This window comes from Anomalospiza imberbis, chromosome 13 (genome assembly GCF_031753505.1).
Source record: "Anomalospiza imberbis isolate Cuckoo-Finch-1a 21T00152 chromosome 13, ASM3175350v1, whole genome shotgun sequence".
Classification (NCBI taxonomy): Eukaryota; Metazoa; Chordata; class Aves; order Passeriformes; family Viduidae; genus Anomalospiza; species Anomalospiza imberbis.
The window spans coordinates 6,873,948-6,891,882 of NC_089693.1; the positions used below are offsets into that span (position 1 = coordinate 6,873,948).

At 44.1% G+C, this 17,935-nt stretch overlaps 1 protein-coding gene across 1 annotated transcript in view; it reads left to right on the plus strand.

Moving 5' to 3' along the window:
• Nucleotides 1–17,935, plus strand: part of AGBL1 (AGBL carboxypeptidase 1) — a 264,749-nt gene that overhangs the window by 18,764 nt on the left and 228,050 nt on the right. Inside the window, exons 2-5 of the mRNA XM_068203715.1 lie at nucleotides 694–757; nucleotides 2,069–2,215; nucleotides 2,766–2,897; nucleotides 5,252–5,345. Coding sequence (XP_068059816.1) covers nucleotides 694–757; nucleotides 2,069–2,215; nucleotides 2,766–2,897; nucleotides 5,252–5,345 — 437 coding nt within the window. The remainder of the gene's footprint in view (nucleotides 1–693; nucleotides 758–2,068; nucleotides 2,216–2,765; nucleotides 2,898–5,251; nucleotides 5,346–17,935) is intronic.

Below are 17,935 nucleotides of genomic sequence, written 5' to 3' on the forward strand. Positions count from 1 at the left end.
TTTGAATCACAGCAGTGAAATCTGTTTGGAGCAGAATTAAAGAAGGGGTCTAGTGTATCACACAGATGGATGGTAGGTATCATGTGTTTCCTTCTCCTCAAGTGCATTGTATCTTATTTCCTCTAATGCAAAAGTTAAAGTGACTCTAAAGCAGAATGTGTCATGTCAAAGTGTTGTGGTAACTTGGTCTTAAAATTAAATTATATTAGTTTAAAAATAATCATAGGAATTTTTCTTTAGTTCAAGGCTTCCACGTGGTTGTGGCTGCAAAGACAGGAGAATTTTCTTATAGATGGGATTAATATAATTTAAGTATATTGTTCTTCAACTCCAGTAATAAGAGATGCTGTCATGGAAAACCACCTCACATTTAGCATTTCTATATGATACAGAATTTCCTCAACTTTGGGGTAGCCAGATCACACCAAAAAAGAGAGCTTTAGTTTAGAATTTAGATGTAAGTTCTACAGAAATGCTACTGTGTATTAAATACCATGTAGTATGATATGTTAGAGGCTTTTAAAATGTGTCATCAATATGTTTCCACATATTCACTGTCCAGATGGCACAGAAGTGCTCAGTATCCAAACAAGGATCTCAGTGCCCCTGCACTGCAGGATGCACTGCAGCCCTGTGCAGCACAAAGTGTCCTGTTCTGAACTGATCTGTAAATTTGGTGTGTTTCCATTCCAGAGCTCCTGTGACAAGGATGTCATCCTGAATATTCTCAGTGTCCTCACTGACTTGCTGTCTTTGGGTAAGGAAGCAAAGATTTGGGGCAATGGCTGTGGGCCAGGGTAGAAAGGTGGGTCCTCAAGTAAGTCTGGGAATTCATACTTGCATTCAAACTTGACCAGGTGTTTGCAAGGTGAAAAAAAAAGCAAATTGTATCTATAGACCATCAGTCCTTACTTCTGTGTTTGGAAAACTGAGCTTATTCAATGTGTTAAAGAAAAGAGACTCAGAGAAAGTTTCAATTTTTTCTTTTTAGTTTCAAAGATGTCCATGGGTTGCAAAGTATTTCCTAATTCCTGGCAGTCAATCACTGGAAATGCTCACCAGTGGCATTGGAGAAAGGACTGTGAGACAGGGAAAGGAACCTGACTTTTCAGAGCCCAGGGACCCTCTAATGCAAAGGGTTCAGCCTGTCTCCAAAAGGCACTTCTGCCTTGGGGCTGCAGGGAATGGATGTCACTTTATGTGCTCAAAGCTGCACGAAAAAGTAAGTGTATTGGCAAAAGAACTAAAAAAAAAATAATCAAGTTCTTTTTCCTTTCTGCTCCACCACAAAAATATGATCTACTAAACAATTGCCAACAATTGCCAAGCTGCCAGGCTGTGGGGGCTGCATTGGTGAGTGCTGGATCCTCCTGGGTCCCCCACTCCTGGAAGCCCCACCAGAGACAACACCAGTCCATCTGGGCCTCCCTTTTGGAGCCCTGCAGCCCTGTTCCTCAGCTGGGTGCAAGGATGGCCTCCATGGGGAACAGGGGGTCCTGCTCTCCCCTAGGAACTGAAGGAGCAGCATCCCCCAGCCACAGAGCCTGGATCAATGTTTGTTAACACAGTAAGGCTCCCAGGGTTAGAGTGTGGTTTCTTTGGAGACCTACATTTATTTGAAAGCTTTCCCCAAGGCTTCCCTAGGTTTCCTTTTCATTTGGCAGAAGCCCAGTGCAGCTTCAGTTCTTTCCTTGTTTAATTTCCAGTATCTAAGAAAAGATCACTGAGCCTTTTGCTGCTTTGAAACCTGTCGGTGCCTCTGCTTATTCCTCTCTGCCATGTTTCAATGCACAGTGAAAAACTTCTGCAGCACGTGGGTTTGGAGAGACAACGACTGTCGTGGTAACAGGCAGCAGAGCATACAGTTCCACCATGCAGCCATCATCCATGTCCCCAGGCTGGGGACACTAAAGATTCATGGCCAGTTCTGGAAATGCTCCTGCGTTCACGGCGCTCAAATATTGTCCGAAGGCCATGGAAGCTCCGTGTGCTCCTTGCAGACTGAGGCTTTGTGACAGCTGTGGCTCAGGGAGGGGATGCTCTGAGCAGTCTCTCCTCTCTTCCCCAGGCACTGGACGGAGGATTCACTACGTGGTCAGCAAAGGGGGCAGCGAGGCTCTGCTGCAGGCCCTGGCCACGGCTGCCCGGACAGAGCCACCCGACCACGGCACCCTCCTGCCCCTGCTGCGGCTGCTGGCCAGGGTGGGCCAACGAGGTACTGCTGGGTGCTGGGGGGCTGCTGGGGGGAGGTCAGAAACAAGGATGATCTCACTGTGTCCTTCCAGTAGCTAAACGGGACAGAGATTTTAGTAGGGCCTGTTGGTACAGGAGAAGGAGTAATGGTTTTAAACTGAAAGAGGATAGGTTTAGATAAGATGTAAAGAAGAAATATTTCATGATAAGGACAGTGAGGCACTGCATGGGTTGCTCAGAGAGGTGGTGGATGCCTCATTCCTAGAAATATTCAGGGTCAGGTTGGACAGGACTCTGAGCAGCCTTGTCTGGTGCAACTCATTGCAGGGGGTTTGGACTAGGTGATCTTTAAAGGTCTTTTTCAGTCCAGACTCTTCCATGTTTCATATATGGTGACTCAAAGTGAACCCCGTGTTTTTCCATTTTCAGAGAGATTAATACTGGTTTAACTCATTGATACATTCAAATACCTTTCTTATAAGGTTTTGAGTTACAAGTCTTAATAAACATATGCTCAGCAGCTGCAATGACCTGGCCTTTGCAATAGTTTAATTCTCATTTTCTTTTCACAGATAGGAAGTTTGGGCTTAAAGTGCAGAAGGCAGAAGTCACTGATATAATACTGAGCTTGACAAGAAGACACCTGGGCCACCACCTGCACCTCACCCATTGCCTCTGGGTCCTGCGGGTTTGTGCTTCTAATGGTGAGTGCCAGGATTTTCCTCTTTTCTTCCGTGTGACAGCCACCAGAGTTCTTTTTTACCCATTTCAATGCAAAAAACATTATTCCTGGTAGGGTTAGTGCCTGCATGCACCATTAATACACAGAAAAGCACAAAAGCCAGAACAACCTTAGAAAAAGGTGGTCCTCAAGGGGCCTATGCAGCCTTTACAGTGCATTTCATCTGTGAGCTATGGAAATAAAAGTGCTGTAGTGAAAAATATTCATGGCAAAGATCTCCTATTCTGGAATATAGACAGTCAATTCTTTTGCTCTGAGACTTGGGTACCTTAAGTCTCTATACAGTTGCCATTACCATAACAGCCAAGTGTCTCACTGTTGTTGATTGTATTGATCCTCAGAGCAGCTCCACGAGCGTGGAGAAGCAGAGGGCGAGAGAAATCTGTTACTTATTCAAGGTCCCCCAGGAAGCAGATATTAGATCCTGGTCTTCTGGCTAGTATCCCCTCAGATGTTCACTCTCCCAGCTCTTCTTGCCTGGCAATGCCCTCATGTTAAATGATTCAAGCAAAGGGATTTCCAGTTTTCTCTCTCAGGATCATTACAGATTCATACAGGCTTTCTGTGCTATAAAGCACAGAGCTCGTCAGCACAAATTTCCCTTTCCTCACTCTAACCCTTTCCTCTCCTTCCCTACATCCCTCACCCAGCAGATAATTCTTGATGGCCATCCTGTCTGCAGCCTGCTCTGTGCATCCTGAGATTTAGCTCTCCTGGCGCCCAGCCCTGCAGGTCCCTTCTGCCTGGACAGGAGCTGGCTTCATGCTTTGGGCTTCCTCAGGCAAGCAGCCAAGCCTCAACACTCAACCCCTCTCCCCATGATAAGCAGTATTTGAAAGTCTGAGTGTGGCTGAAAATGCAGCCAAAGCCAGAAGATGAAATGTGCCTTTATTTGGCTTTCACAGCTGTGCAGTGACCCTGCGCTGCCTCTCACTCAAAATTATGATTTGCCTACTTCCCTGCTCCCTGCTTCAGTGCACCTGCACTCAGTTCAGCTGCTGTTTCTGCAGAGGTTTTAGGATGCACACTGCAGCCTGCCCTCCTTTCTGTTAATGTCAGACCCTAGAATTCCAGCTCTGCACCTTTGCTGGAGCATCTCTGTTACTCTCCAGGTATCTCCAGCATTCTCCATTAATAACTTTGAATTTGTGGGTTCTGTGGCCCAGCTGGGAAGCCTCGGAGGAGGTTAGGTGAAAATCTGTACGGGTGTGATATCAAACCAGGGGATTACATGTTCCCAGCCTTAAAAGTTATGGAGTGGAACTTAAGGAAATCCAGAACCATACAAAGCTCTTGAGACTGCTTAGGTATGAAAGCAGAAAGATAAGTCCTTGTCTCACCTCATGCCCTGCTCTGGGCTGCTCCCTTCACTGTCACCAGATGTTTGTGGCTGCTCCCATCCTGCTCTGGAGCAGGATGAGTTTGAGCAGCCTTGTCCAGCACCCTGGCTCTAATGAATTGCCAGGCAGTGTGAATGTAGCTGGCAGGCCTTGGAGGCTTTCCATCACAGGACAGCTTGGCAGGGACACGGTAGGACAGCAGGAGATGATGAGCCCTCTGGCAGCTCTCTGATGACCGCTGAGAGATATCTACAAAACAGCCAAAACCCAGCAGTGGGCAGGCAGCCAGGGCTCCTTCTGGCTGCTGTTGATTACTGATCCTTTCACCTTGGTCGCATCCATTTAATATTTCAGGGCTGTATTTGTTCCTTCATTACACAGAGATATCCTGTCTCAGAGTGGGGATGTCTGGCTAAACACCTAGGCTATGCATTAGGTATTGAAACTGATTGCAAAATCTATCTAAAGAAGTTCCAAGTCTGTTAAAAAGTGAAGGATTATAAGGAAAATTGGCCTAGATGAAATTAAACTGCATTCAGAAGCCCCCCAAACTCACTTCCACTCTGCTGAATAACAGCACAGAAAAAAACCCCTGCCCTTTTAGCCCCTATGAAATGAACTGTTCTCATTGAGTTGCATGTAGGAAATGTGGGATGAATTTGAGCTCTGTCATTTTTTTCTGGGCGAAGACCCTGTTTAATTATAATTTGTTCTCTGGAGTCTACAGGAAAAGGGGCTTTGGGTAAATTGGGAAAGAGCTGCAGGACTGATTTTGCACCTGATTTTGTCTCAGGTTGTGCCCACAGACATCTTTTTGCTTCACTTTCTGTGTTTGTAAGGGGACCTGTGGAGTCCAGATGGGAGCCCAGAGACCTCATAGCCCCAGGGGCAGCTACTCTTCCCCACATCTCTTCTAAGCAATGTTTGCCAGCTGCCTCCTTCAGAGCTGACTGCTTTTTTCCTTTTATTGCCATAGTTACCACGGGAACTATGCTTGGCATCAACGGAGCCATGGAGCTGCTTTTCAAAGTCATCACTCCCTACAGCAAGAGACACGTCAGGACGGTCAGGTAGGCAGTAGCCCCAAGGGAACTTATCTTTCTAGGACAGCAAGAAATAAAATTCTGGTTCCACTTGAAGAGGCAAAGAAATCAGAAATGTAAAATCTGCAGGGGTTTTTAAGAGGCAGAAATAGTTCCCTGAAGGACACATTAATGCTGTGATTCATCATATGATTCATGCTGGTGGCCCTTTATTTGTAGTGTGCCCTAGACAGCAATGGCAGTTTGATTGCAAGGTACCCTCCTTCGTTTCCCAGCCACAGCTGGGTTTGGAGAAGCGTGTGCTGGCAGCAGACAAGCCACTCCTGCCTCCCACTCAGCCAGAACTGCCTGCCACCATCAGCCTGGGGGTAGATAGAGTGGAATCGTGGCAGTGCTGCCTCATCCTCCATTTGCAGAGGGTCATGACCTGGTCATCATGATATTTTTGAAGTATGACAGTTCTTACTAGTATTAATTTGCATCTGTTTTTAAGCCCATCCCACATATTTCAAATAGCTCTTTCCTGAAGACATCAAGTCCATTTTATATCTTCATCTTAATGCTGAATGTTAGTCCCCAAGCTGTCTGTTCTGACCACTTCCTCAGATGCCATTCAGTGCAACCTTTACGAGAGCAAAGCACGTATCTCTGGCTTGCTCTTTAAAAGCAGGAGGAAGAATTTGCTGCTGTGAGCTGTGCCCACACAATCCCGTTTGCTTAAGCCACACAGAACTTGCCAGTTCTCCTGCTAGGACATGCAATGGCTTGTGGGGCACAGTCCCTACTTGCTCAGGCATGTGTCAGCAAGGACAAGGCAGCATTCAGCCAGACCTGGCTTCTGCATGGACCTGACATGGGTGAGGTCCATGGCTGGTGACTGCTGAGGAAGCAGCTTCAGCTAGAGCACGAGGTGAGAAGGATGGACAGACACAGCACAACAGTTTGGCCACAGCTTGCTTAGCTGTGGTTGAAATGGGGGCCAGTCACCCTGGGTGTGTTAAATAATATTCATCCTGCTGTTACCATCAAAGACTGATACCAGTTCTCTCAACATCATGACTTACACAGTAACTGGGAAGGAATTTGAATTAATTTCCACCAGTCACCAGTGCTGAAGCTGCACATCAACACACGGTACTGTTGTTTGAGAAGTGCAGCTTTCTTCTAGTTCCTCTGGCTGCATGTCTGGAGATACACAATTTTTTGGACAGTTTACTTTTCTAAGTAAGATACTTAGGGGGCCCAGCAGATACACAGCTTCCTGCAGCTGCCTTGTTGATGGGAGCCAACTCAATTTTGCCTGTGTTTTTTGGCTTTCTAGCACAGTGCCAAGTACCTGGAACTGCTTCACAGCTTCAGTTCTCTCTTAGACAAAGTACCTGAGATTCCTCTATGTGGGGATACCTGGATGTTTCTTACACAGGCATTTGGATATTACCCAACTCAAAGAATATTACCAGTAAGATATTATTCCTAGGATATCTGAGCATCTTTCAACATTCCCCTCAGGCCTCATGTAATAACTTCGAGATTTAGGCAGCCTGGAGAACTGTTTTATATATGACAGGAGTGCCCAGGATGAGTTAGACCCAGAGCTGGGCTTGGCTTCTGAGGCAACCAAAAGTAATTGATGGGTCCAAGCCCATGGTTAACTAAGCAAATTCCACTCAATTCCCCATTTTCCTTCCTCTGGAAGTGTTGGCTGTGATTAGACCAATGTTAGTTCTGCTTCTGTGATAGACCAGGATCTGTGTGTGTTGGGACTTGGGTCTGTATCAGTTTTCTGTTAAACAATGGGACTGGCTGCCTAAAAGCTTTTACAATGAATTTTGTGCAGAAATGCTTTATTTTCCATTGACTGTTTCCCATAGAGGAAGTGAAAACCTTAGTATCTGTCACACCTTTCTAGCCTAGCTTCTTGCTGAGATACATTTGGAGATGCAGGGATTGTTGCTGAGGGTTGCTCTAAATGTAGTCTGTAAAGTGCTCTAAAATACTCACTTCTAAGGGAAACAATCAGAGAAACACGCTGCTTTTGATTTAAATGATTCCACATTGTCTATATGCAATATTTAGCTTGTACTTCCTTTTATCTGGTGTATAAGGATTGTTTTGAATTCTTCTTGTGGGCATTTTTTTCCATTTGGAACATAGACACAAACATCAGAAAAGAAAACTCAAAATTGCCCTCAGTAAATCTCATTTTATAGCTAATAAGCCTTTTTATTTATTACTGAAAAGCTTAAATTTATTTTTCATTTGAAAAAAGGTGTCTTGTGCATTAATTTTTGTCAACCTGAGCTTTCTCACTGCTAGTTCACTTTCCTAATTTTCTTTTTATTTCCTAAAGTATTTGTGCTCTTCTTAAAACATATTTTTCATGAGTGTGCAAACATTTTATACAATCTTTTCACAGGAAAAGATGATTTGGCTCCCACCTACTCTTGGTCTAGTGAACAAGAGCCATAAATCAGCTGAAGCCTGGTGGCCACTCAGCTGGCCTACTAGGGCTCAGAGCTGTGCCTTTTGTTTCATAACTAGAGGCAGCTGAGAAGCTTAGTGGCCAGTGGAGACAGCCTGTTTTACATCAGAAGAACCACACAAGCCTGTTTTGTGTTAAAACACAATTGAAACCCATTAAAAGGCACTAGTTTCTCATTAGCCAGTTCAGGCTCTGTTTGTTTGTAGTTCACTTGGAAGTGTGGCTTTCGTTGTGGAAAGTGGCTTTAGGAGAGAATTTAGGTCTTGAGCCTAGAAGAACAGACTGTAGAGTGGGTTACAGATCTTCTCTCCCAGCATTAGCAAATGCTTGGAAGAGCTGCAGTCTGAAAGCCCTAAGCATCTTTGCAGCTCATCAGAAAATGGAGGTAGGTACATGTGGGGAAAATGTCCTTCCATGATTTGACTTGCTCTAGCTAAAGCTGTGTAAGATGACTGGGGTGATGAGCTTATGGATGGGTTTTCTGAGCTAGGGAGAAAGGATAAAAAGGGGTCGTGCTCTTTGTCTAGCTCAGCATGTCTTCCCAGCTATCTGACACTGGTGCAGCTCTTCCCAAAGCAGCTGTGCCTATGCTGAAATTGGCAGTGTGGTAGTTTGGTGTGGTTCTTGGTCACAAAAACATCTGTTTCATTTTGCTATCAATAGGGAGGTTGTAGAGAGCACCAGCCTCTAACCTACCAGTAGAGGAAAATTCCAATGTTGTCCCAGAAGTCCTTTGACCCTCGCTTTGTATTTGCTGTTGATACCTTCTCCCCACCTCAAAACTATGTGCCACCATGGTTTGCCTTCTTGCTGAGAAGGAACAGCCGGCAACTGTGGGAGCTGAGATTACCCTGGCTCTCTGATCAGCTGCCAGGAATGCAGCACTGAAAATGCACTACTTCTCTGGTGGGTACACCCGCGTTCCCCTGTCCTGGGCAGCAGCAGGGCCAAGGTCACTTTAAGAATCTGCCCTGGAGAGTGCCCTGTGAGAGCTATTTATTTAGCCTGCTAAGATATGGAAACAAGATACATAGTTCTATTTATTTTTCCCAGTGGCAAAGCTCTGGGGTATTTAGAAATAGTCTCCCCATGCTCCAATTGACCTTCTCTGGGTAGGTGCCAAGTAGCTCTGATTCCCCTGAGACTGTGACTCATGGGCTTTATTGGCTTTAGTTAGGCATTTGAGGTCTTCAGCTTGCTGGTGCCATGACTATGGATCTCTCCAGAACTATCCATACCTGAGGTAAAAGCTACATGGAGAAAACCTGGACCTCTCCGAGGTGTAGAGAACTCTTGAGTTAAGCACTGTGAAATCCAAGGCTTAAGGCTGTCTTGCCCATCTCTCATGATGCTGTGCTGAAGAGAAGGTTTGCTGATACCTTTTATAGGGACAGTTTAAAATAAAGCCAGATGATTTCTCATTTCTGTTTATGTCAGTAGCTGGGATATCTGATAGGAGTGTGTGTGGGATGCTCAAATCTTCACTCCATCAACACCTTCTCTAATGTAGCATCTCTGATGCCTCGCACAGTGCAATGATCACTGCTCTTTTCACCTTTCATCCTTATTATTTATTCCCTGTGTGTTCCACAGCTTCCACCCCTCTCCTACTTTCCAGTGCCCCTTTCAACACTGCTGCTTGTTTTCCCATCTTACTTGTTCTGAGATGTGTTTGGATGGGTTGTGGAATGTGACAGTGGGAGATGTTTGCTCTCTGGTCAGCCAGGAGCTGGTCTCTTCTGCATGACTCTGTCCAGGTTGTCAGGTATCCTCACCATTGCCTTTGGAGGTTGTGAATTGTCTGTGGCTATGTGTTGTGCAGGCTGTTCTAGGACTCCTCATTTTGGAAATAGAGTATCAAAGAGGCTGAAAACAAAACATTCAGAGTTTATTCTCCTCTCATAAGAGGAAGACCTGTGCCTTTTAGAAAATAGCAAATGGTGGGGTGACTGGTACATTGGTCATTCCCTCCATTTTGTATTCCTTTTCTGCTGTTAAAAGGTTGGTGCACAGTTTTATTGAAGCAATTTGGATAGTCTGTTAAAATGTCTTTGTTTTTCAACCCTCTATGAGTACATCTATTTATCAGACTGAGCAGAGCTGGCTCATGGTAAGTGTTCGCATAAACCTCGTATGAAAGATTACAATGAGAGTGAGTATTCATCAGAAATAAAAACTCTTTCTGTGAGTATTCAGAATACTTGGCTTTCTACATTGGGCTGTTCCAGTAAAGTTTGACTACTTAATTAAAAGTGGAAAGTGAATAAAAAAGGTCTGGGCATGGTGCCAAATTAATTCACTAGAAAATGTGATATGCAGAAATTATCTGCCTTTGCTCATGTCCAGCATTACCCACTTCTGACATTTGATCACAATTCTTCTTATGTTTGGTGCTTATTGGATAGTTCCAAAGCCTCAAATGCTTGCTGATAATCTCCCTTTTCATTAAAGGGAGGAAATCCTCCCATGTAACTCTATTTCACCTGAGGTGGATATCTGGATTCCTCACATACTGAAGGGAAAAAGAAGCAAGTTCTCTTCATGTGTGGTAAATATTTGCCTCTAGAAACTTGGGGTCTTGAAAATGTTTATTTCTCTCTGTGCAGTGGAGGATAAGCCTGCAGTGGGCAACCTGGAAGTGGCATGATGGGCATTTAAAGCTGGCTCAGGCAGAAGGTTGCTGGAAGAAATTTGTGAAGTGGAGTCAGATCCATCTGATGTCAGGGCTCAAAACCCAGGAGGAGTGAGAATACCACAGGTGTCTTGACTTTGCTGATAAGTGCTCAGGGGTGATTTGAAGTGGGGAGAGATGAGCCTGAAACATGCAGGAATATTGATGGCACTGTTGCCATGGCCATGAAGTGGTTCCTGTATCACATACTTCTGTCATAGTGGGAGCTGAAGAGATTTTTACTGGCTACAGGAAGCAGAGCTCATGCAAGTGAAAAGTGAAATGACAAGGTGATCAAAGAGCACATGTAAAGCTAAAAGCCATATTTAATCAGATATTGTGTCAGACTGACAAAGGAGAATATGAAGACCCTGGAAATGCTGAAGATGTAAGTTAAGAGGCTGTACACAGCTTCAAATTAGGTTTTGAATATAGGGTTATATATATATAATAGTTATATATATATATATATATATATATATTACTCTGCTCTTTAGATAAAGAGAGAGGAGATGTGTACTGGGGATGACCTGAATACTGGACTTGCCTCCTCTGCTGAGAATGATGAGGAGGCATATGGAAGAGATCCAACTGCAAATGTGCCCTAGACCACAGTGCAGGCAGTTTGATTTTTTCCCCTGTCCTTAATCCTGGATAATGACTTGCTGGTAGACCACCATAAATGTTTACTGCAATTCCATTTCCTGGGTTGGTCTAAACTTCCAGCTACTCTCTCCTTGAAAAGAGTATGTGGTATATCTGGCCACTGCCAGGCTGTATTTTGAGAAAGAGCAGAAACTCAAGGCACAAACATGGTGATTAGTTCAGGTTTTCAGGTTCTTCCTCAAACTGATAGAGAAGCTGTTGTGATGGGCTCCTTTTGAGGAATGCTCTATATACAACTTTATGCCTTTGTTTATTTGGCAATGGTTCCTGATAGAAGATCAAAAGCAAATCATTCTTAATTCATCTTGTTAGTCTGTGTTTTGTCATTAATCATGTTGAGCAGTCTGGATATTTAATTGGAAAGTAACACATGATTCTATTGGAATGTGGTCAGAATTAATCAGTGCTTAGCATTTTGAGAATAAACAGACGCTATTTGGTTTGCTTGATTCGTGTAGAAAACTCATAGGAAGGGAAAAACATTTCTGTTGAGCTATATCACAGCTAAATTACTTGCTTCCCATCTGGCCATGATCTACATAGGATTTATCATAGAAGTCCGGTTAAATAAAACTAGAAAATACTGTTCTGAATGAGATGGTGCCAGCAACAAAGGAAAGAATGTTGTCTTGAAAATTTTTCTTTATATAAAGTGTAGCTTCATCTTGACTAACATCTCAGATAACATGAAGCAGGGATGGTTGCATCACTAAGATAAGTAAATAAACCCTACTGTGCAAATTTATTGCAATGAGCCATTGTAATAGAAGAAATGATCTTGGAGCCAGAGGTGTCCCAGTTTCCTGCAGTTCCTTCTCTTTCATTATTTTTACGGTCTGTGTGGTTTCTCTCAAAGAATGACCTGTTCTAATATCAATAATCAGTTCCAAAATCTCATTTCAGACTGGCGGTATGTTAGTGCTGCTTTGCAGAACAAATAGAGTTGCATTTCAGAATTACATTTTACTGGCATTGTACTGTTAATAGCAGTAGATGAAAGAAATTGAAAAATTAAGAGGTAGAAACATGGGAAAAAGAGATGTTTTCAGGCGAGATTTGAAAATGGATGAGGAATTGATGAGGCGGAGAGGAGCAGCATCTCCCAAGGTTGTTCCAGAGGTCTGAGTGAACACGGGGCACACAGAAATCCTGGTGCCATCTCTTGGCAGCCTTTGGAATGGCATGTTTCACCACAGATGCCCCCACCTCCGAGGCATTAAAAATTGGTCAACGAGCATTATATGGAGAGAAATTCACTTCTGAGCTTAAGTTTGTATGTCATGGGAAGGCAGGAACTGATTTATAAATGGAGCAAGATGGTGAGACTGTTATTTTGAAAGAGATGTTTGCCTTTTTCTTTTAGGTCTAGCTTATGTTGTACATCTATTTCAGGTCAGAGTTTGAAAGAGAAACAGTGCTTTCAGCAGAAGGCCTTTCTTTGTCTGCCCATTATTTCTCCCCTTTGGTGAGCCAGAGTGCTATATTTGGAAAGATGCTGTGAGGGCAAGTCCCTGCTGTTCTCAAATTGGCTCTCACAGCCGGTGGCTATGGCAGATGCAGTTCATGGCTGGCCTCATGTGATGGCTTCGGGTATGTCCATACTGCAGGCAACTCTGGGTTTGTTGGGCAGGAGATTGCCTTTGCCTGAGCTTTAATCTTCCTCATTCTCCTAACAAATGCTCAGGTTTGCAACAGGGCTTCCAGTGTGGGCTGCCCAAACTTCTTAGGACGTGGGACTATTATTCATGTTGCTGTATCTGTCTGGCTGGTGGTCTTCTAATTGGATTAAAACTAACACCTGGGTGCCTCACTGCAATCCCCCTGCCTCCTAGGACCTCTCTGAGGTGTTTATCCCATGTAACCATCCCATGGAATCTACTGTCACTCCTATCCAAATGGGAGGTGTGACTTGATTTCATACATCAGTTGCATCTCTGAGTGTTTCCCAGAGTTAGATGAATTGTTAATATTAATGCTGTCTTGCAGCTGAATATGATAGTCCCCCATAGGAGGTTAGGTCAAGACTAGTGTGAATTGGTTATGCCAAGCATTTTGTAAGTAGCATGTCAAACCAGAGTGGAATTATTAAATTTTTTTTTTAAATTAGAACACAGCTAGAAGGATTATAAAATATTTCATAATTTATAAAAAAAATTGAGGGTTGGGATGACTTCTGGAAGTTGGTGGGTTATCTGTGAGATGTATAGTGTGCAGGCTCCTAATCTGGAGGTGCGGGTAGATCTTTCACCAGTGGTGGTGGGCCTATAGGAGTAAAGAAGGCAAAAAGTCTAATGTTAGGAGACAAAGGATCTCTTGTGTCTGAAATGCTGTGTGTTGCTGTGGGCAAGTCAACAGAGATCAGACTTTTCATACACTTAAACCCACACCTTTCTCATGCTTTTTTTAAGGGTAGTGAGAGTACGCTTAGCTCTCTGAGGCATTCAGTGAGAACATAGCTGGGAAATGAGAAAGGGGAGAGAAGAATGTGAATGGTTTTATGTTCAGGTGGGATGCGGCTGAAGCAGACTGTGGAGTGAATGTGGAGCTGGTGCAGTGAGGAGAGGGTTGAGCAATGTGGTTATGTGACCTTGTAATCATGTTTGAGGTGGCTGTGAAGTGCCAAGCCTTCAGAAAACCTCAGCCAGGCAGCCCTGAGGGACGGGGAGTGGAGGGAAGGTATTTCCAAACAAAGCCTATCTGAATGTGCATGTAGAGGTGATGAACGGGTGCCCACCCTGCCTGTTTGCCTACATTGGTTTTCCTGTGTCAAGGAGACAAAGAAAGAATTCCCCCTCGGAAATCACTGAGTTGGGTAATGACGTGAATCTCTGATAGAGGCCAGAGAGTGAGTAGATAAAGCTGAGGGCACTCACTTGTGTGTCAGCACATGTGAGAGCCCAGGAGTCTCCTCTTCTTTGCCTCTCACTTGATTTATTGCCATTTCTCCTCCTACCCAGAAGCCTCTTGCCCTTATGAAGAAGGTAGAAAGCAGCTGTGAAATCCTCCCCCCAAAAGCTTTCAGTCTAAAGATAGACAAAGGAAATTTGGAAGAAACAATGAAAATAAGTCTCAATGCAGAACTCCTACAGAAGCAATTTGCACAATGCTATCCTTACAAGGAAGTCGGGCCCAAGAATTTCCTGTGGTTGCTGAAGCTTTTCCCCAGCTCCACCAGTGCTGACAATGCTGGCAGGTAGAGCGTGAGCCAGTCTCTAGAACTATCGGTGGTTTTAAAGCTCAGCAGTGATTAGACCTGCCCTGAGCAGAGTTATATGACACACTGTCAAAGCCTTAGCAACAGCCTTTCTGCTGCAGGGTTCCCTGTCCTGATAGCACTGTTGGAGCCTCACCAGCTGTAGCAGCAGCAGGGTAACTGGATTTAGAGATAGAGGCAACACAAGAGACTCATTTCCAGTGGGTGAAAGAGAGCTCCAAAGTCTTCAGTCTTTCAGGCTCTTTTGAATGGTTATTAAACAATTACTACAGAGAATGCAAGAGAGAAGGTAAATAAGAGTGTTTGCCAATGAAGGTGAAATGAATTTTTTAGGGAGAGAAAGTTTTGTAACTGCAGTGGCACAGATTCAGCACAGGGCTCTGGCTCACTAATGCTGGCACAGCTCTTCTCAATCTCTTTATCTGCAGGGCAACACTCGGAATTGCAGCAATGCCAGTAAAATCTGTAAATAAACCCAGGGCTGAGCTGCTGTGGGAGGTGTTTGCAGGCAGGGCTTGGAATGCGGAGGGGAGAACCTGAAGACTTGAGGAAGTGGCTGGTGAGGAAGAACAGGGCTGCTGATTCCCAGCATGGATGGCTGCAGCTCTGGGGATGGGAATGGAAACTCCCCCTGAGGTTTCCTGGGAACCTGGGAAAGGTCATGACTCTGAGACAGCAAAAGACAGATTATTGCAGAATAGAAAAAAGAGCATTGTTCCATAACTTCAGCATGCCAAATCCGTGTGTTTCTTTCCTTTGTTGAAGGGATACAGTTTGGGCTTTGTCTGGACCAGAGGGCATATGCTGCAATGGCACAACAGCTGTCACTGTCTAGTCAAAAGCTTAATTTCCTCCTTGTTTTTAATTATTTAAAATTGCACTTAAAAATTTGTGGTCATTTCAGTTTTAATGACCTTCCAAATTTTACTATGCAGAAAAAACAGGCAGCTGGGAGAACCATCCCAATAATGCTCAGAATTTTTCCTGTTAATTTTAATTCTTTATCCCTGTTGCTTCATCATTATATTTACACCTTAAGTTCTACCAGCCTTGGCTTTGATATGGTCTGTTTTCAGATCCCAGAGTTTAGCTGGATTATATCAAATGGAAGATTTCCAATGGAAAGGAAGGGAAAAAACCCAACCCGTAACTTTCCTTACTTAGGCTTCTACAAATTACTGCTTCAAAAAGGCCCTGCAGTTATGCCAGTGTGACATCGAAGCTTTCAAACAGCAAATATCAAGAGAATTTGACCCAGTACATGTTGCATTTTGACGTTTATTGAGTTTATCTTCCTTTTAAACATTCTAGCTAAATGTTGTGAAGAACAGGCGCCGGCATTACGGTGTGACCAGATTATTGCTTAATAGGGAGTTAGGCATGTGCAACTGAACAAATTCATTAGTCTGTGGGTGGCTAGATCAGGATTAGGTTTAGGCTGGGTCTAACCTCAGCAGCCTGATGATGCCTTACCACCAGCCTCACGTGCTCCACGGTGCTGTAGTGACCTGTGTTGCAGTTGAGGCTGGTGTGAACTGCTTGATCTCAAATCCCCTTGCTTGCAGATGGTGGAGGGGTGGGGGGAAAGCTGAAAGCTCTGGCAGTCTTCCTGCCCATCCCCTCAAAGTCTGACTCAAAGTCTTTTCCTGCATGTTGAAGCTCAGGCACCAGCTGGGCAAGGTGGAAGGCAGCACGGACGATCTAGCAGTTAACCCTATTTCTCTGGCTCTTGTGTATTCTAGTGAAATTAATAAACCAACATCTCGTTCTGTCTCAGGACCCTACCTATGCAGTTCCCACTGCTGTCCTATACAGGCTGTTCTTTGAAATGCTGCAAATCTCGAGGAACTGTGGATGCAGAGAGCCTCATCTCTGACCTGCAGCCTGCAGGCTGCCTTCCCTGCAGTCAGATGTCCTACTTCTGTCCTGCAGAGCTGTGGAGATGAGGACAGGACAAGGACAGGGTCACAGCAGGTGTAGGGGTGCTGCTGTTGGGGATTTGGCTCAGCCTGCTTGCAGGGACAGCTTTTGCAGAAGATGCATCCTCATTTGCAGCATCTGCCCTGTTTTGGGTGATCCTGTTCAGTCCTCAAGTGATTCTGTCTCCCCTATCACAGCCTGGCAGTCTTAGGTCCAAAAGGCTGCTGCAGGGCAGTGGGAAAGCTGTCTGCTTTCCACACCTTGGCTCCTTTTCCTGCAGATGTACCTCTGGATATACTGCACAATTCAGCAGTATCCCCACCCCCTGCCATCACTATCCAGCAAGACAAACCACAGAATGGAGAGAGAAGTGAAGAGCAGGATGGCTTTTTCTGCTAAATCCTTATTGAAAATCCCAGGCAAATTAATAAGCTTTTCTCTCTGCTCTGCGTTTGCAACATTTTTCCCCCCCTAAAACTTCATGCTTACCTGTGGCAAAACTAGTCTGTATTATACAATTCTAGCAGCATTCTACCTATGTTGTGCAGCCCTCTGTTTTGGCACACATGGTGTGTAAAATGGGCATTTTTTTCTAGCACAAAATATACATTTGAAAATTTTCTTAAAACTGGCTGCTGCCACTGACTGAAGGTACCTAGGTGAGACCTAATTTTTTGAATGAATGTCCAGATTTTGAGAGATTTAAACGTGTGGGGATGAAAGGGAATGCAACCTTGAAAGAAAGCCTCTCAGCAGGTTAATGGATTAACTTGTAGAGTTAAAAGGTAGTTCTGACCTTAGTATACAAAGGAGCTTTGAAAAATCCTGCTGAGTGCTACCTACATGTTTAGACATAGAAATGCCTTTTAAATTCAGGTCAAGATGCCTATTGTGAATCTGTAAGAGAGTGTTATTTTGTGATTCTCGAGCATGTTTATGCATTGTTCTCAATTTGAGGCTGATTTAATAATGCCAATTAAACTCAGTATTGTATGCACGTGTGGCATACAAATGGATACCCCAGTATTTCCAAGCATGTTCTTGTTTGGCAGCATCAGTCAGGACCAACAAACTGTAAAGTGCCCAATTCGCACTAAATTTCGGGCTGAAGGGCTATGTGTGGATGTACTTAGGGACCACAGTCATTAGAAAGGTTGAAAAGCAGGAATGGCTGGAAAACAGGAAAGATTTGGTGGCCTATTCTGCACTTTTTTTTTTCCCTGCATATTTTGTTGAAATTCCACTTGCATATGAGCTTTTCAGGCAGGTCTAACTCTGTTCACCATCCTTTGGCATTGGGTAAGAGTAATGAATAGAAACAGCCTGACCTGTGTGCATAACAGGGGAAGTGATACCTCCTTGGGAAGCTCATGGGGATTGATAAATGCATTGCATGCAAGAAGATTAATTTCATAGGTTTCTTTTTGCACTTGCAGCTGCTGCATGAAACAGCTTCCAGCTTTGGCACATTCAAAAACCCCTCTGCAATCCAGCCCTCTTCCCTAGGGATTTTAAACTTTGAGTTTCCTTTGGCTGGACTTTATGGATGTGCTTCATCTGAATAAGACCAGAGGGGAAGTGAAGTGCAATATAAACTCAGACTGATGAATCTATTTCTAGGGCCTTTCCTGTAATATGGAAACAATACCATTAGATTAAAAAGA